Raw genomic sequence first — 19,892 nt, 5'->3', positions numbered from 1 at the left:
GTCCTTGAATGATACATAAATATGAGTGGTTACATTGCTCCAGCCCCACCCGTTTGACGACCCACCCCCCCCAAAAAATGATAAGTTACCATTTTCCCATTTATTTGATTAATAGTCAATCAAATTGATCGCACATTTAGCAACACAAAGGCACATAATATACTGCATATTGGATGTTGTATAAATGAACCAGTGAGTATGTCTTTGTTACAAAAAAGTGACACTAGTGTGTCTTGCAGGAGTGTCATTATGTCACTCAACAATAGGCTTCAACATGAAAACGAGATTGATGTGCATCACAGTGCAAATGTATTTATATTCAAGTTGGCATGTGTTAAAACTCTCAAATTACATTAGGTGAAATTTGTATGCAAATCATTCATGTGATCTAATGAAGAAATTGAATTAACTTTTCAAATCAAACTTCAAATCATTTAAAACACGTTAAAAAAAACTGGAGGCAAGTTACTTAATGATCAGTAACAGAACGTTATAATACGTTAAAACGAACCTAACATAAAAATAAATCCCCAATGATAAATACCGCCAGGGTGCCAATGCAGGCTGACCTAACCATGATGCCAAGTGAGGCGATTGGTAAGATGAGAAAGAGAAACAATCTTGCAAGTCTTAAAATCAGTGACCGCTTGGAATCAAATATGAATTAGTATACAAGACAACAAAACTAAAATAGGTGCATTTCATACAACGCAGTGCGATAATGTGAAACTCTTGGGAATACAATCTAACATTTAGGCAAAAGACAGAAAATACACAATTTGGTTTGTGTCAGTATATAAAACAAACAAAAACAAAGAAACGGTTTCATAATACAGTATGTATATAAAATCATTTTAAAGTAACTTCACTTACAAAATGAATCAGCTCTTTGGTTACAAATATTTATGGGTTTATTAGTTAAGACTTTCAACCTTCATTCAAACAGACCTGAATGACGGTTGGGGGACGAGGCCCAGATTTTACATTCATGTATATGTGAGAAGGTGAACGAGGACCGTCAGCAAAATGGGAGGTCAAACATAAATAAGTAGCTGTGAGAAGGATAATCTGATTTTTAAAAAAAAAAATCGACAACGCTCCTCACAGAAAGTGTTGTCCACCTTGAGTCTTCTCCTCCTCGAGTTTGTGGATGAACGCACCCGGCTATGCCTTGATGGACCTTTCCAATGTCGCTGTCGATTGATGCTCTGCGAAGCCTGGAGGTGAATCCTGGGAATGTCGGCAAACTGAGAACGGAGAACTACAGGTCTGGTTGGTCAGGAATCATTTGAGGATAGCCAGAGCTGCCTCTCTGATACAGGATGCAGCTTTCTCAATGTCCTCTTCAGTCTGCTCGATGGTGACCACTACCCGGATCCTGCAGACAGTGGGGCCGTCATGGCAAATGTCATCTTTCAATGCTATGATAACTTCCAATAGATATTCTACTCATTTACAACAAAAACTGCATACATAACCTTTATGTTAATATATATATTTGATAAACTTACGAAGGCGGAGGGAGAAACCGCTCCTCTTTATCCAAGTACCGAGCTAGGGTGAGTGCGATCTGTCTCTCCAAACACTGGTCAATGAAGAACAGTAGAACCATCAAACAAAACCTACACAAACAGCTCTCGGGAAAACCAAGGCCACCTGTCTAAAAGAAACTCATGGTATCCATCTCTCTACAGTAGTTCCTTCATATGTAATGTAAGATAAAAACACTCACCTATGAGCAACACTCAAGAATCAAGGCAAAACATTTTAAATTGAAAAAAAAAACCTCAACATAGTAAAAGCCAATGTTTATCATTAAGACACTAGTGTTCTAAAATATGTCATACAAAATGTAGATGTCTTACGTAATCTACAATGCTGCGAAGCATCTTCACGTCAGTGTCTCTGGATCCAGAGCTTCTCTCTAGCTGTAGGTGTAGGGCAGGGGCATAAGCTTCTCCTATTACCTTCACCCCAGGACTCCTGCAATACAGAAACGACATCTACATAAGAATAGTGTAAATACAGATTTCACAGCAGAATAAGAGAAAGTCGATTTGAAAAATATTTACTCACCAAATCATACATAAAAAAATAAAATCTAAACCAGATAAGTATTACAACTTTGAAAGGACTACTACTTCTTCAAACCCTTGAGAAACCAAAACACCGAAATTCCCAATGTCTTACGCATATTGAATATGAAGTGCTTTCTCCCTACAGACTTCTTGGAACAGAAGAATTCTTAGCAACCCTGTGGTCATAACTCTGAACATGCTTCCCTTTTAGAGTCGCTGCAGTTTTCAGCTCTGGGAAGCTATTTACAAGGAAAGGAGGTTCTTCTAGTGCTGCTTTTCCACAGTAACACCAGTGTTCCACCCTGATGTTATACTAGGGACATGGGGTTTACATATCTAGGGTTGACAATGAGGACTTGTGAAGAGCAGAATCAACAACATCTGCATCATCAAGACAGTTGCTTTGTGAGAAGGTGTCAAAGTCCACATTTAACCCTTGTTATGTAAATGACAGCTGAAAAGTACCAGTGGCCTGGCTTTGTCTCTAAGTGAGAGCAGGTCTGCCGGAGCCATGGGACATGCAGACGGAAACAGAGGAGTCTGAGCCTTTTGGGGTAAAACACTGGGGTAAATCCTGAGCCTTTTGGGTAAAACACTGGGGTAAAACACTGGGGTAAAATCCTGAGCCTTTTGGGTAAAACACTGGGGTAAAACACTGGGGTAAAATCCTGAGCCTTTTGGGTAAAACACTGGGGTAAAACACTGGGGTAAAATCCTGAGCCTTTTGGGTAAAACACTGGGGTAAAATCCTGAGCCTTTTTGGGTAAAACACTGGGGTAAAACACTGGGGTAAAATCCTGAGCCTTTTGGGTAAAACACTGGGGTAAAATCCTGAGCCTTTTTGGGTAAAACACTGGGGTAAAACACTGGGGTAAAATCCTGAGCCTTTTGGGGTAAAACACTGGGGTAAAACACTGGGGTAAAACACTGGGGTAAATCCTGAGCCTTTTTGGGTAAAACACTGGGGTAAAACACTGGGGTAAAACACTGGGGTAAAACACTGGGGTAAAACACTGGGGTAAAACACTGGGCCTTTTGGGGTAAAACACTGGGGTAAAACACTGGGCCTTTTGGGGTAAAACACTGGGGTAAAACACTGGGCCTTTTGGGGTAAAACACTGGGGCAAAACACTGGGGTAAAACACTGGGCCTTTTGGGGTAAAACACTGGGGCAAAACACTGGGGTAAAACACTGGGTTTTTTGGGGTAAAACACTGGGGTAAAACACTGGGGTAAAACACTGGGGTAAAACACTGGGCCTTTTGGGGTAAAACACTGGGGTAAAACACTGGGGTAAAACACTGGGGTAAAACACTGGGGTAAAACACTGGGGTAAAACACTGGGGTAAAACACTGGGCCTTTTGGGGTAAAACACTGGGGTAAAACACTGGGCCTTTTGGGGTAAAACACTGGGGTAAAACACTGGGCCTTTTGGGGTAAAACACTGGGGTAAAACACTGGGCCTTTTGGGGTAAAACACTGGGGTAAAACACTGGGGTAAAACACTGGGGTAAAACACTGGGCCTTTTGGGGTAAAACACTGGGGTAAAACACTGGGCCTTTTGGGGTAAAACACTGGGGTAAAACACTGGGGTAGATCCTGTATGGAAATGTTCCGATGTTCCAATCATACTGACCCCTTTGTTAACTTCCCAGTACATTGTGTCAGATATGAAATACTTACTACATCCCTATGGAACAAGACTGATTTTGTGATGTATAGCCTAGCTATGGTATAGAGACAGCCAATATAAGCAGTGGGGGGGGGGGGGGGGGGATCTGGATAAAGAGAGACATGTGAGCCTCAAAACTAGGAGGAGGTCTCCTAAGAGATATCCTATTGCCAGACGAGAGGACGAGACGCTAAGCAGACACTATGGAACAGTCGCAGGGAGAATCCATGGAAAACAGAGACATGCGAGAGACTGCTGTTATGGTTTGGTGTATAGGATTTCAAAATGTGTAAAAACACATATGGATAACCCCAGGGTCCCGCACCGAGGTTGAGCGAAGAAAGTAAACGGGGAAGGTTTTGTCAGAGCAGCGCAATTGCGTGTGGAGATCTCATTGTTAAAAGGTGTAATAAATAACTGAAAATGTCTGCGTCTCGTTTTAACTACTCCCACGCCCTGCCTATATTCACTGTTTTCTTGAGTTGGGTTTCATTTCAATCAATAAAAATATATAAAGCCTTTTTTATTTATTTTTTTTACATCACCCAATGTCACAAAGTGCTGTACAGAAACCCAGCCTAAAACCCCAAACAGCAAGCAATGCAGAAGCATGGTGCCTAGGAAAAACTCCCTAGATAGGCAGGAACCTAGGAAGAAACCTAGAGAGGATCCAGGCTCTGAGGGTGGCCAGTCCTCTTCTGGCTGTGCAGGGTGGAGCTTATAACAGAACATGATTGGTTCTCACTCTTTTTTCCCCCGCAAGGACCAGTGTTAATATAATGGGAACAACATGACTGCTGGGACATACAGTTGAGGTCGGAAGTTTACATACACTTAGGTTGGAGTCATTAAAAATCGTTTTTCAACCACTCCTCAAATTTCTTGTTAACAAACTATAGTTTTGGGAAGTCGGTTACATCTATTTTGTGCATGACACATACATTTTTCAACAATTGTTTACAGACAGATTATTTCACTGTATCACAATTCCAGTGGGTCAGAAGTTTACATACACTAAGCTGACTGTGCCTTTAAACAGCTTGGAAAATTCCAGAAAATGATGTCATGGCTTAAGAAGCTTCTGATAGGCTAATTGACATCATTTGAGTCAATTGGAGGTGTACCTGTGGATGTATTTCAAGGCCAACTTTCAAACTCAGTGCCTCTTTGCTTGACATCATGGGAAAATCAAAAGAAATCAGCAAAGACCTCAGAAAAATAATTGTAGACCTCCACAAGTCTGGTTCATCCTTGGGAGCAATTTTCAAACACCTGAAGGTACCACGTTCATCTATACAAACAATAGTACGCAAGTATAAACACCATGGAACCACACAGCCGTCATACCGCTCATGAAGGAGAGGCGTTCTGTCTCCTAGAGATGAACGTTCTTTTGTGCGAAAAGTGCAAATCAATCCCAGAACAACAGTAAAAGGACCTTGTGAAGATGCTGGAGGAAACAGGCACAAAAGTATCTATATCCACAGTAAAACAAGTCCTATATCAACATAAGCTGAAAGGCTGCTCAGCAAGGAAGAAGCCACTGCTCCAAAACCGACATTACGGTTTCCAGATTACAGTTTGCAACTGCACATGGGGACAAAGATCGTACTTTTTGGAGACATGTCCTCTGGTCTGATGAAACAAAAATAAAAACAAGCATACAAACCTGACTCAGTTACACCAGCTCTGTCAGGAGGAATGGGCCAAAATTCACCCAACTTATTGTGGGAAGCTTGTGGAAGGCTACCCAAAACATTTGACCCTAGTTAAATAATTTAAAGGCAATGCTACCAAATACTAATTGAGTATGTACACTTCTGACCCACTGGGAATGTGATGAAATAAATAAAAGCTGAAATAAATTATTCTCTCTACTATTATTCTGACATTTCACATTCTTAAAATAAAGTGGTGATCCTAACTGACCTAAGACGGGGCATTTTTACTCGGATTAAACGTCAGGAATTGTGAAAAACTTTTTAAATGTAAAGTTTAAATGTATTTGGCTAAGGTGTATGTAAACTTCAGACTTTCTGAAGTCTTGGCTGATCTCTTGATTTTCTCATGATGTCAAGCAAAGGGGCTTGAAGGTAAGCCTTGAAATACATCCACAGATACACCTCCTATTTAGTCAAAATATTTTATTTTGTCTATCAGAAGCGTCTAAAGCCATGACATAATTTTCTGGAATTTTCCAAGCTGTTTAAAGGCACAGTCAACTTAGTGTATGTAAACCTCTGACCCACTGGAATTGTGCTACAGTGAAATAATCTGTCAGTAAACAATTGTTGGAACAATGACTTGTGTCATATACAAAGTAGATGTCCTAACAGACTTGCCAAAACTATAGTTTGTTAACAAGAAATTTGTGGAGTGGTTGAAAAACAAGTTTTAATGACTCCAACCTAAGTGTATGTAAACTTCTGACTCCAATTGTGCGCCGCCCTATGGGTCTCCCAATCATGGCCGGTTGTGCTACAGCCTAGAAATGAACCAGGGTCTGTAGTGACGCCTCTAGCACTGAGATGGCAGTGCCTTAGACGCTGCGCCACTCGGGAGCCCCAATGATATCAATCACAAAATATGCATTAAGGCAGCCTGGATCTTATCGTTCAATGGAAAGTTCACAAGACCATGCAACATAACAATTCCTTTCCCAGGACAAAAATCAACTTAACTTACTCTTGCAACGCTTTGTGGACGTGTTTGCACTTCTCCCTCAGGATGGCAAAAATTTCTACAACACAAGAGAAGGGAAAGGGTTCAGTATTTTTCATTCTCAGATTGAAGCACCAGACGAGCTAAGTTCCAGCTGGCGTACAGTAATTAGTTTACCTTGGCCAGTGTGTGGCTGGCGCCTTTTCAACAGGGAGTGAGACTGGGGTCTGCTCGGCAGTGCTAAGTGCACTCGACCTCAGCTCACGCTGTGAGACACGCGTGAGTGCGCACACACGCACGTAAGCATACTTAGCATTCACACACACACACACACACAAATGTACTGTTCAAGCACCAATCACACCTAATAACACAAACACTGAAATAACTTTCACTGGACATACACACTTAGAAATTGGACTGCCATTCCTAGAATCCTCCTTATTGGAGGAGAGGAAAAGCTGTCCAGGTTGTGAACAGTGCATGTGGTTTGGATCAGAAACTCAAATTGATCACATGGTGTTTCACTGAAGCGCTGCCAATTCAATCAGGAATAGTCAAACAAAGTCTGGAGTCATTTGATTGGAATTTAATAAACAAATTAGTTGATAGACATGAATATCAGGGGGCAAATAATTGTTCTAAGTGTAAGATATGGTGTGTGTGTGTGTTTGGAAGAATCCTTGTTGCGAGCGAGTGTGTGTGTGTGTGTCTCTCGCTCATCTACCTGGGTCTTCCTCCATGATGTTAAGGGCCTCTATGGCTGCAGCAGCCAGCATGGGGGGCAGGGAGGCAGAGAAACAGTACCCCTGGCCTGACAGACGCTGAGAAACACAACACATCAGACCTGGGAAACACAGAGAAACAGTACCCCTGGCCTGACAGACACAAATTATCTTGTTTGCTCAGAACCAATAGTTACAAAAGTGCAAACTCTAAATTGAATCAAGTGCCTGAAATACTTATCCTATACTATGACTTGTCCGTTACCTAAACACCCATATCAAAGCAGTCAGCATTCAAAAGTCAGTATTCACACATGGACAGCTGACGTCAGACCTGTACAGCTGACGTAATTGTATACAAACATAGACATGTTTTCCTCTTTCAAAGTAGAGCTTTGCATGTTACAGCTGTTTTTAGAAAAACAACTGATCATTGAATGCATGTTCGCTTTGTGTGTGTGCGTGTATGTGTGTGTAAACTGCTTATGGGAATTTCTCCAAGTGTGTGTCCTTTGGAAATAACAAGAGACAGTTTAGGGAGCAAAACCAGTTTACACAGTGGGCCTCCAAGACTATGACTGGGAAATACTGCACTCCAATCTGTAAAAAGCCTATTATCAATACCTGATGGTCTATGACGAACGACCTCCCACAGCAGAAGCCACCGATGGAAGCCACAGCGTTCTCCATGTTGGCACTAATGAGGTCAATATCGTCAATCTGAAAATGACAAATAGGAACCGAAGGGAGGGTAGTGAGATCCACCACACAGAACCCAGGGTCATGTTCACGAGGGCACACAATTAAAGACGTTTCACAACAGAAAATGGAAGCAAGCGTTTCTAATTGTCCAGGTAGTCCCTCCCTGTTTTCAGCCAGTTGTCTTCCGTTTGGTGTCTAATGAACACTAACCAGATTTAATCCATCCTATGGGGTTGGCTGTGTGGCGTACTACTCACGTTGACCCCAAAGTGTTCCGTAACCCCTCTGCCATGTTCTCCCAGCACCCCGAACGACATACTCTCCTCCAGGAAGATGCGGACCTTGTACTTGTACTTCAGCTTCACCTGGCGGCCAATAGAAATATGAGCTGGAAGGTGGAACATACCAAACACTATATTCTGTTGTAACGTGCTAGAAACTTGTCCCATAGACTGAAAGTAGAAAAAAGGGGCGAGCGCTCATTTATACAGCTGCAGTTGATACTTTGATCAAAATACTGTATAATATGAACCATGAATCCAAGTACCATCATTACAAAGTACCACATATGACACACACAGCTCTATGGGAATCAATCGGTGTGCTCAAACTCAACAGTAAAAAAAGGTCAACCATCTTGGGATATAATGGAACCGTATTGGGTCACTCACCAGGTCTGGAAGGGGACAAACATCTGCAGTGTTTATATACAGCCCCTCCACTATGATGAACCTCCTGGTCACTCTGGCCTTCCGAGGATTCTACAGCAATAGAACAAGATAGGTTTGATAAGTGTGACTTTCAAAATGGCCTCCGCACACTTACAGGTCAACTAGATTGTGTTGAAACAAAAATGGTGGCAGCCCTCACACAGATTGCGTCCCAATCAAATGCTTTTAAATGTGGGGACTAGTGAAGAAGCGCAAGCTTCAGTAAGGAGATATTGAGACTCAACAAGAGTCTACATCCCAATTCTTCACCCTTCTTCTGAAGTGTGCACTTCTCATCATGAATTTAACTATGTTGGAAACTCCCATCAGCCAAAACTTACACCATTCCTATACTTTTAAATCCATGCCAGGGGGAAAATCTCAATTGCATTTCCTTGATTCCTTGCGTCCCCTCTCCAAGCTTCCTTCTCAAAACACAATGGATGAGGTCAGAGATCCCTCCCCTGGGTTTTAAGAAGGAGGTGGGGAGAGAGGATGCAAGAAAATTCAATTGAGATACTCCCACTGAGTATGTAAGTGCACACTTAAGGAAAAAAGTGCAGAGAATCGGGATGAAGAGATTGGTCAAGTGGATGGTGTTGACAAAATGGTGGCAGGCCTGCTTTGACTAACCCTCTGATCCTCGATCTCCTGCTCTTTGAGCAGTCTCTCCAGATCTTCCATGTCGTTGTGTTTGAAGTACTTGATGAAACTGCGGGAGGCTTGGAGACCCTTTTGTATGGAGAAACATGCCGCCTCATCCCTGGAAAGATTAAAATAAATATGGATTCAAAATGCTTGTTGGAGACTAAATTGAAATAGGACTAGCTGGCTTGTTGAACCAATGGGGGGGGGGGGGGGGGGGGGGGGTGAGAGAGGAAACTTACACAAACACTATGTCTCCTCTCTTGGAGTAGGCCGGTATAGCACTAGCTATCGTTGCAAAGCCATAGGAATAGATGATGGCCTCCTCTGTTTTCATGAACTTGGCCAAACGATCCTCTAACTCCAAGTGGACATCTGGAATGATCCCCCCAAAAAAAGAGTTATGGAGACAAAATGGAACAATACTGACAACCCTTCAGTCTACATTTGTACATGTTGACACATAGGGACATATTGTAAGATCTGAAATACACAAGAGGATAACTGAGCTGCAAATCAAATTTTATTTGTCACATGAGTCAAATAAAACAGGTACAGTGAAATGCTTACTTTACAAGCCCTTAACCAACAATGCAGTTAAGAAAAATATTTTATAAATAAAATAAAATGTAAAAACATAAAAGAGCAGCAAAATAATAACAAGGCTATATGGGGGGACTGGTACCAAGTCAATGTGCAGGGGTACAGGTTCGATTTTTTTTATTTTACCTTTATTTAACTAGGCAAGTCAGTTAAGAACAAATTCTTATTTTCAATGACGGCCTAGGAACATCATGTAGTCCCCCCCCCCCCCCCCAAAAAAAAGTTATATTTAATACGTTTTACCATCCTGAGGGAGAAGTGCAAACATGTCCACAAAGCGTTGCAAGAGTAAGTTAAGTTGATTTTGTCCTGGTGAAGGAATTGTTATGTTGCATGGTCTTGTGAACTTTCCATTGAACGATACGATCCAGGTCCTTCTTAATGCATATTTAGTAGCGCAGCGGTTTAAGGCACTGCATCTCAGTGCTAGAGGTGTCACTACAGGCCCTGGTTCAAAATATAATTTATATTTGAGATACTTCAAAGTAGCCACCCTTTGCACACTGTTGGCATTCTCTCAACCAGCTTCATGGAGGTAGTCACCTGGAATGCATTTCAATTAACAGGTGTAATTTGTTAAGTTAATTTGTGGAATTTCTTTCCTTCTTAATGCGTTTGAGACTATCAGTTGTGTTATGACAAGGTAGGGGTGGTATATAGAAGATGGCCCTATTTGGTAAAAGACCAAGTCCATATTATGGCAAGAACAGCTCACATAAGCAAAGAGAAATGACAGTCCATCAACCTGGAACATTTCAAGAACTTTGAAAGTTTCTTCAAGTTCAGTCGCAAAACCCATCAAGCGCTATGATGAAACTGACTCTCATGAGGACCGTCACAGGAAAGGAAGACCCAGAGTTACCTCTACTGCAGAGTATGAGTTCATTTGAGTTACCAGCCTCAGAAATTGCAGCAAAATAATAAATACTTCAGAGTACAATTAAGACACATCAACATTAACTGTTCAGAGGAGACTGTGCCATGGTCAAATTGCTGCAAATAAACCAGCACTAAAGGACACCAATAAGAAGACTTGCATGGGCCAAAAAATGAGCAATGGACATTAGACCGGTGGAAATCTGTCCTTTGGTCTGATGAGTCCAAATTTGAGATTTTTGATTGTAAAACAGTCTTTGAGATGCAGTGTAGGTGAACGGATGATCTCTGCATGTGAGGTTACCACAATGAAGCATGGAGGAGGTGTGATGGTGCTTTGCTGGTGACACTGACTTATTTAGAATTCAAGGCACACTTAACCAGCATGGCTACCACAGCATTCAGCAGCGATACACCATTCCATATGGTTTGCGCGTAGTGGGTCTATCATTTGTTGTTCAACAGGGCAATGACCCAACACACCTCCAGGCTGTGTAAGGGCTATTTGACCAAGAAGGAGAGTGATGGAGTGCTGCATCAGATGACCTGGCCTCTACAATCACCTGACCTCAACCCAATTGAGATGGTTTGGGATGAGTTGGGATGATTTGGACCGCAGAGTGAAGGAAAAGCAGCCAACTAGTGTTCAGCATGTGGGAACTCCATCAAGACTGTAGGAAAAGCAAAGCATTCCTCATGAAGCTGGTTGAGAGAATGCCAAGTGTGCAAAGCTGTCATCAAGGTAAAGGGTGGCTACTTTGAAGAATCTCAAATATGAAGATTTTTTAAATTTATTTGCTTAACACTTTTTTGTTTACTACATGATTCCATGTGTTATTTCATAGCTATTTCATCGTTTCATAATGTAGAAAATAGTCAAAATTGAGAGAAACCCTGGAATGAATAGCTGTGTCCAAACTGACTGGTACTGTACATTTAGGTAGGGAGGGGTAAAGTGACTATGCATAGATATTAAACAGAGATTAGCAGCAGTGTAAAAATATGCAAATAGTCCAGATAGCCATTTGATTAGCTGTTCAGCAGTCTTATAGCCTGGGGGTAGAAGCTGTTAAGAAGCCTTTTGGACCTAGACTTGGCACTCCGGTACCGCTTGCCATGCGGTAGCAGAGAGAACAGTCTATGACTAGGGTGGAGTCCTTGACAATTTTTAGGGCTTTCCTCGGACACCGTCTGGTATAGAGGTCCTGGATGGCAGGAAGCTTAACCAAGTGATGTACTGGGCCGTAAGCATTACCCTCTGTAGCTCCTTGCGGTGATGCAACCAGTCAGGATGCTCTCAATGGTGCAGCTGTAGATCTTTGAGGATCTGAGGACCCATGCCAAATCTTTTCAGTCTCCTGGGGGGGAACAGGCATTGTCATGCCCTCTTCACTACTGTCTTGGTGTGTTTGGACCATGATAGTTTGTTAGTGATGTGGACACCAAGGAACTTAAAGCTCTCAACCTGCTCCACTACAGCCCCGTCGACGAGAATGGGGGTGTGCTGGGCCCTCCTTTTCATGTAGTCCACGATCATCTCCTTTGTCTAGATCACATTGAGGGAGAGGTTGTTGACCTGGCACCACACTGCCAGGTCTCTGACCTCCTGCCTATAGACCATCTCATCGCTGATCAGGCCTATCACCGTTGTGTCTTCGACAAACTTAATGATGGTGTTGGAGTCGTGCTTGGCTACGCGGTCATGGGTGAACAGGGAGTACAGGAAGGGCCTAAGCAAACACCCCTGAGGGGGCCCCCGTGTTGAGGCTCAGCGTGGCAGAGGTGTTGTTGCCTACCCTTACCACCTGGGGGCTGCCCATCAGGAAGTCCAGGATCCAGTTGCAGATCGAGGTGTTCAGTCCCAGGGTCCTTAGCTTAGTGATGAGCTTTGAGGGCACAATGGTGTTGAACGCTGAGCTGTAGTCAATGAACAGCATTTTCACGTAGGTGTTATATATGTCCAGGTGGCAAAGGGCAGTGTTGATGCAAGAGCTTGCGTCATCTGTGGATCTGTTTGGGCGGTATTCAAATTGGAGTGGGTCTAGGGTTTCTGGTATAATGGTGTTTATGTGAGCCATGACCACCCTTTCAAAGCACTTCATGGCTACCGACGTGAGCGCTATCGGTCGGTAGTCACTTAGGCAGGATAGCTTGGTGTTGTTGGGCTCAGGGACTATGGTGGTCTGCTTGAAACATGTTGGTATAAGACTCATGTCAGGGATAGGTTGAAAATGTCAGTGAAGACACTTGCCAGTTCGTCAGCGCATGCTAGGATTACACATCCTGGTAATCCATCTGGCCCTGCGGCCTTGTTAATGTTGACCTGTTTAAAGGTCTTACTCACATCGGCTACGGTGAACGTGATCACAGTCATCCAGAACAGCTGGCGCTCTCATGCATGCTTCAGTGTTGCTTGCCTCGAAGGATGCATAGAAGTAATTTAGCTCATCTGGTAGGCTTGAGTCACTGGGCAGCTCACGGCTGGGCTTCTCTTTGTAGTCCGCAATAGTTTGCAAACCCAGCCACATTCGACGAGCGTCGGAGACGGTGTAGTAGGATTCAATCTTAGTCCTCTATTGACACTGTCTGTTTGATGGCTCGTCTGAGGGCATAGCGGGATTTCTTATAAGCGTCCAGACTAGAGTCCCACTCCTTGAAAGTGGCAGCTCTAACCTTTAGCTCCGTAGTATTGAGCGAGTCACTGCTACTTCCTGCTTTAGTTTTTGCTAATAGGCAGCAATCAGTAGGACAGAATTATGGTCAGATTTGCCAAATGGAGAGAGAGCTTTTTATGCATCTCTGTGTGTGCAGTAAAGGTGGTCTAGAGTTTGCACATGTAACATGCCGGTAGAAATGAGGTAAAACTGATTTAAGTTTCCCTGCATTAAAGTCCCAGGCCACTAGGGGCGCCACTTCTGGATGAGCATTTTCTTGTTTGCTTATGGCTTTATACAGCTCGTTGAGTGCGGTCTTTGTGATCGCATCGGTTTGTGGTGGTAAATAGACAGCTACGAAAAATAGATGAAAACTCTATTGGTAAACAGTGTGGCCTGGTCCTTTAATCTGGAGTAAATCCTTTGAATACGACTTAAATAAATCTTTGTCCAGTTCGAGGTGAGTAATCGCTGTTCTGATATCCAGAAGCTCTTTTCGGTCATAAGAGATGGTGGCAGGAACATTATGGACAAAATAAGTTAAAAACAAGGTGAAAAACCACCCACAAAATACCACAATTGGTTAGAAGCCCGTAAAAAAAGCAGCCATCTCCTCCGGTTCTCAGAGCATGATTTTTCTTTAGAGCAACTCACCAAAGGTCCCATAGAAACCTCTTGGACCACAGGTACCAACACCATACCTCCTGAGAGAAGTCAAGGCCTTTTGCTGTCAGAGAAAGAGGGGAAATAGAGCAATTGATATTCATTGAAATGCTTTTGTCCTCCTACAAATATGCATTGCCGCTATAGGCATGAGTGGTGATGGTATGTTCAGAAAGACTAAACAAAACAAATAGATGGGTTAGCTGACATCACGAAAACGATGCGCACCCTTCAAATGGGGCAGAAGTGTGCGAGTTGCCAGATAGCGACCAACAATGACAAGAAACAGCCATGTGGGGAACCATTAGTGACTCGGTTCAGCTAGAGTCTTGTTCTTGATACCATGTCTTGTTTTGACTGATTTCATGTCAATGCTAATATGGCAAAAATATTTGCTAGCTAGCGAACCAACAACTTTAACAACGTATTTGAGAGACAAGTGCTCATTGTGCAAATGTATTTATGTTTTCAATAAACATTGGGATGGAGAATAAATATAGTTTACATGTTGTTACAATGTTTATACATTGTAAACCAACTGTCTGTTTTGCCCCATAGTTGTGCATAATCAGAAATGGCTAATATCTTAGAAAATAAACAAAAAAGGTATGCTTCTACTTAAAATAGTACAGACCTTCACTCGCTCGTTGTCAAGGAAACCCAAGAAGTTAAATGAAGCAAAGTTAATGCACTCTTTTCCATTTACAATGATTTTGTGGCTTGGTGGGCTGTAAAATAAAACACATGCTATTAGCTAAACACAACACAAGGTTCACTTGATGTTAGAATGAAGTGAGGTAGACAGCTAGACCGACCAGGGTACTGTTCAGTAGGCAGAAAACTGTTTTGAAACCATGTACACCGTTAACTTGTTCAACAAGACCACATATTGTAGTTTTTGCTACGGTGTGCCCTACTGAACAGGACCCAGGTATTTGACTGTACTGTGTAAAGCAAGCTAGATTTGCCTACTCGGAAAGATGTTACAGCATAGGCTGTGAGATCATTCACTGCACTTCAAAAACAAGTCAAGAAAGCATCATTAGCTTACCCAGTGACGATGTCATAATTGAGGGAAGGATGGTCTTTGGACATAGGAGGGACAAGGGGTTCTGGTTGCCATTCTTCAATTAAGTCCTCCTTTTCCTGTTATAGACCAACACTACAGAGTTAACACATTGTGCCAGAAACAGTTGCACGCAGAATTTCCATCCATAGTGTCCTATGCACTCACAGGTGGGTGAAACCATTTTTCTCTACCTTCTCTGTGAGGTCTGAACGCTCCTGTAGTTTGTACGTCTTTGAAAACAGCAGTCTGATGATCCACAATATGAGGATCCCCTCCAGGACCAGATGGTAGGCAGGTGCCTGGGGAGAGAAATGGGTAAAATCTTATTTGTCACATGCGTAGAATACAACAGGTAGACCTTACCGTGAAATGCTTACTTACAAGCCCTTAAACAACAATTCAGTTCAAGAGTTAAAAACATATTTGCGAAACAAACAAAATAACAACGTTATATACATACAGGGGGTACCGGTACCAAGTAAATGTGCAGGATTATAGGTTAGTCGAGGTAATTTGTACATGTAGGTAGGGATAAAGTGACTATGCATAGATAACAAATAGTGATTAGTAGCAGTGTCAATGTAAATAGTCAGGGTGGCCAGTTGATTTGTTCAGCAGTCTTATGGCTTGGGGGTAGAAGCTGTTAAGGAGCCTTTTGGACCTAGACTTGGTGCGCCGGTACCGCTTGCCGTGCGGTAGCAGAGAGAACAGTCTATAACTAGGGTGGAGTCCTTGACAATTTTTAGGGCCTTCCTCTGACACCACCCCGTCGATGAGAATGGAGGCCTGTACGGACCTCCTTTTCCTGTAGTCCACGATCAGTTCCTTTGTCTTGCTCACATTGAGGGAGAGGTTCTTGTCCTGGCACCACACTGACAGGTCTCTGATCTCCTCCTTATAGGCCATCTCATCGTTGTCATTGATCAGGCCTACCAACGTTGTGTTGTCAGCAAACTTAATGATGGTGTTGGAGCCATGACTGGCCACGCAGTCGTGGGTGAACAAGGAGTACAGGAGGGTACTAAGCACGCACACAAGTGGCCATGTGTTGAGGATCAGCCTGGCAGATGTGTTGTTGCCTACCCTTACCACCTGGGGGCTGCCCATCAGGAAGTCCAGGATCCAGTTGCAGATCGAGGTGTTCAGTCCCAGGGTCCTTAGCTTAGTGATGAGCTTTGTGGAAATGATGGTGTTGAACGCTGAGCTGTAGTCAATGAACAGCATTCTCACGAAGGTGTTCCTTTTGTCCAGGTGGGAAAGGGCAGTGTGGAGTGGAATTGAGATTGCATCATCTGTGGATCTGTTGAGGCGGTATGCAAATTGGAGTGGGTTTAGGGTTTCTGGGATGTTGGTTTTGATGTGAGCCATGACCAGCCTTTCAAAACACTTAATTTCTAACGACGTGAGTGTTACGGGGCGGTAGTCATTTAGGCAGGTTCCCTTCTCTTTCCTGGGCACATGGACTATGGTGGTCTGCTTGAAGCATGTAGGTATTACAGACTCAGTCAGGGAGAGGTTGAAAATGTCAGTGAAGACACTTGCCAGTGGGTCCGCACATGAATACACTTCCTGGTAATCTGCTCCGAATACACGTCCTGGTAATCTGCTCTAGAAATAAACGTCCTGGTAATCTGCTCCAGAAATAAACGTCCTGGTAATCTGCTCCAGAAATAAACGTCCTGGTAATCTGCTCCAGAAATAAACGTCCTGGTAATCTGCTCCAAAAATAAACGTCCTGATAATCTGCTCCGAATACACATCCTGGTAATCTGCTCCGAATACACATCCTGGTAATCTGCTCCGAATACACGTCCTGGTAATCTGCTCCGAATACACGTCCTGGTAATCTGCTCCGAATACACATCCTGGTAATCTGCAGCGAATACACGTCCTGGTAATCTGCTCCGAATACACGTCCTGGTAATCTGCTCCGAATACACGTCCTGGTAATCTGCTCCGAATACACGTCCTGGTAATCTGCTCCGAATACACGTCCTGGTAATCTGCTCCGAATACACGTCCTGGTAATCTGCTCCGAATACACGTCCTGGTAATCTGCTCCGAATACACGTCCTGGTAATCTGCTCCGAATACACATCCTGGTAATCTGCTCCGAATACACATCCTGGTAATCTGCTCTGAATATACATCCTAGTAATCCGTCTGGCACCAGTCTTGTGAATGTTGACCTGTTTAAAGGTCTTGCCGACATTGGCTACGGCAAGCGTGATCACACAGTCACCCGGAACAGCTGGCGCACTCCTTGAAAGCGGCAGCTCTGGCTAGCTCCCATGGAGGAGCGGTAATCATGCTTACCAACGCTAGGATCATTACAGTATCTTAGATACTTCCCCTCTCCCAAACCATGTAAAGCAGTTGTTGACTGCCACCCGGGAGGCTAGGACCTTCTCTTTCAAATGAGTGTTGAAATAATATTTTATACATGCCTTTTTATGGTTAGGGTTCCCACACTGCCAATATTTTCATGTTACAGCACTTGTTTATAAAAAACAGATGAAAGACAGAGTGGACTACCTGTGCTAATTAGCCATCTGTGTAAACGGAAGACAGACGCCACAAACTGAAAAATACTGTCCGCTGCAACTGTTAAACCAGTACACAGTAAGAGTGTATTTTGCATTTGTGAAATTATTTTTGATGTGACATGAAAGTAGAAGGATTTATGTTTCTAAAACCGTACCGCAGCTGAGAATCGATTCACGTTTACTTTAAATATTTGTCTGTTTTGACTTCGAACCAATTCGCCTTTAAACAGAACATGTGTGGTCCTTGGACTATAAAAGAGTCATGTTTGGCTCCTTTCGTCCATAATTGGGCTACTGTTAAGGAAAAAACATCACTTACTCAACAAACAATATGTATACTAACAAAATGTGGCTCCATTTCACGGGGTATTGATCAGCAATGCTAAAGTTAAGTGTCAAGATAATAGCTCTCAAATCATAAGATATCTGGTGATCAATGAAGTTGGAACAAACTCAACCCAAAAACTATCAAAATATGCCCTCGACGTGGAACATGTGAAATAAAAAGAAATACGTGTGTGTTTCGAAATTAAGATAATGGAAAATATATGTAGTGTAAAGTCCTGTTATAAAATCATCACAGCCCCCTTCATATTTATCTCACTACGATTGGCTCATACTACAAAATCGAACGACGCACCTCTGACACGAAAGACTATTGCCTACAATATTCTGTCAATCATACCTGGTAACAATATGAAGTACACTTCCTGAAAAACCGGAGTTGTCTGTCGTTTCTCTCTTTTTATATAGTTTAATACACAAACAACATATGAGACCGTTTTTTGTAACTGAACAGAATACATCTACAACTTCAAATTTAAAAAAGTATTTAAATAAAGATAAATTACCTCGTATAGTGCTTGTACCATCTCCACTAACACCCACTGCTGCCCCGACGCCATCTTGGTTACCTGATCACATGGTCAACGTCATCGTCCGTAAAATGAAGGGTGCGTTCGTAAGTTCACTCTGGTTATCTACTCCAATTAATTAACGAAAACGCAACACCGGTTGAATATAACGGATGTCAGTAAACGTCGCAAAATTGTTGCCAGCAGCACAGTTAGTCACCAACCCAATAGAACACATGAAAACAGCCTAACCAGCTCTGCTAATACAAATCAAATGGTGGTGTTCTCTCATTTGGGGCTGGAAGTAGTTAGCCAACTTTAGACAGTAAATTTGGGTGCTTGACTTCCGTTGTAAGGTCAGAACGCTCGCATCAACCCTAATCATTGGCCATAACATCCAGTGTGCGCTCTGGACGGTCCTCTGAATTTGCGAACGGACAATCTGACAACGCTCTGAATTTAAGAACGACCAGACATCCTCTAGCACTCCAGAGTGAATTTACGAACACACCCGAAGATGAGCAAGGCCTCTAGCGAATGCGCATATAGGGCTGCGCCCCTTTCCGGGCCATGGCTTGAAAAGGGTTTGCGCTTTTCTCAAATGATCGTCAAAAGTTTAAATCTCCGGGGTGAACTATAATAATTCAAAAGATTAGAAATCGCTTTTAAAAAAACGCTTATTTATGTTTTTTTTTTTTAAAGGCAAAGGTACAAAGACTGTACATACCAGAATTAGGGGGCAAACAAACTGCTCATCCCATACAATGGCGCGGCCTGTATCGCCCAATCAGAGAGCAGATTACAAGTGACGTGACCTGTTAGCGACAGGTAAAGGCATGTTTGCAAACAGAGCCCCAGTGTTTCAATAAATACCTTGATTACTTAAAAAAATAAAAAAATATTTTTAAAACAGATCACATGAGTTGTATCTTATCTGTGATTGGACGATACAGACAGTGAGGCTCATGGTTAGTGTAGGTTTTTGGTGCTATTTGAAACAGAATCTGACACTAAAAACACGACTTCTCAACATAAACGTAGCCTGCTTCGCTACGTTTTTACTTTCTGGAACGTTCAATTGAACGGAAACGACGCTGTACTGAACGACCAGTTGAAAAATGGGGAGGGGTTGGGGAACGCTGTCAGCATGGCCACTGCCTTTTAACAACGCCACTCATTGCTTAAAGATACACCCATCAAACGGTGACACACATCAAATCAAATTGTATTAGTCACATACACATACACATATCATACACATATTTAGAAGATGTTATTACCGGTGTATCAAAATGCTTGTGTTCCTAGCTCCAACAGTGCAGTAATATCTAACAATTCACAACAATATACACAAATCTAAATGTAGAATAATGGAATTATGAAATCTATAAATATTAGGACGAGAAATGTCAGAGTGGCGTTGACTAAAATA

General features: G+C 42.7%; 1 protein-coding gene across 2 annotated transcripts; it reads right to left on the bottom strand.

Moving 5' to 3' along the window:
* Window positions 1–112: 112 nt before the first annotated feature.
* Window positions 113–19,288, bottom strand: sptlc1 (serine palmitoyltransferase, long chain base subunit 1). Of its 2 annotated transcripts, XM_036976703.1 has the most exons (16): window positions 19,188–19,279; window positions 18,458–18,520; window positions 15,252–15,359; window positions 15,043–15,137; window positions 14,626–14,719; window positions 13,983–14,055; window positions 9,438–9,570; window positions 9,184–9,313; window positions 8,512–8,601; window positions 8,098–8,205; window positions 7,763–7,858; window positions 7,141–7,237; window positions 6,438–6,492; window positions 1,866–1,983; window positions 1,512–1,585; window positions 113–1,378 (listed from the first exon to the last, which is right to left on the bottom strand). In XM_036976703.1, the coding sequence occupies exons 2-16, from the start codon at window positions 18,509–18,511 to the stop codon at window positions 1,285–1,287; spliced, it is 1,419 nt and encodes a 472-aa protein (XP_036832598.1). In that variant the 5' UTR covers window positions 18,512–18,520; window positions 19,188–19,279; the 3' UTR covers window positions 113–1,284. The 2 variants fall into 2 exon arrangements, with proteins under 2 accessions (XP_036832598.1, XP_036832599.1); XM_036976704.1 differs by lacking the exon at window positions 18,458–18,520 and having other exon boundaries at window positions 19,188–19,288.
* Between the last annotated feature and the right edge of the window lie 604 nt (window positions 19,289–19,892).

Source organism: Oncorhynchus mykiss, chromosome 5, assembly GCF_013265735.2.
Source record: "Oncorhynchus mykiss isolate Arlee chromosome 5, USDA_OmykA_1.1, whole genome shotgun sequence".
NCBI classification, from domain to species: Eukaryota; Metazoa; Chordata; class Actinopteri; order Salmoniformes; family Salmonidae; genus Oncorhynchus; species Oncorhynchus mykiss.
Note: the sequence above shows the minus strand (reverse complement) of the source record. Positions and strands in the feature narration are given on the sequence as shown.

Bases quoted from the DNA above. Each gene is read 5' to 3' on its own strand.
- sptlc1 (XM_036976703.1), bottom strand. From the start codon at position 18,511: ATGGCGTCGGGGCAGCAGTGGGTGTTAGTGGAGATGGTACAAGCACTA. The intron at 7,859-8,097 runs GTGAGTAGTACG...TGTCATTTTCAG, and splicing joins CGGAACACTTTGGGGTCAAC to ATTGACGATATTGACCTCAT. The intron at 7,238-7,762 runs GTATTGATAATA...TGTGTTTCTCAG, and splicing joins CGTTCGTCATAGACCATCAG to CGTCTGTCAGGCCAGGGGTA.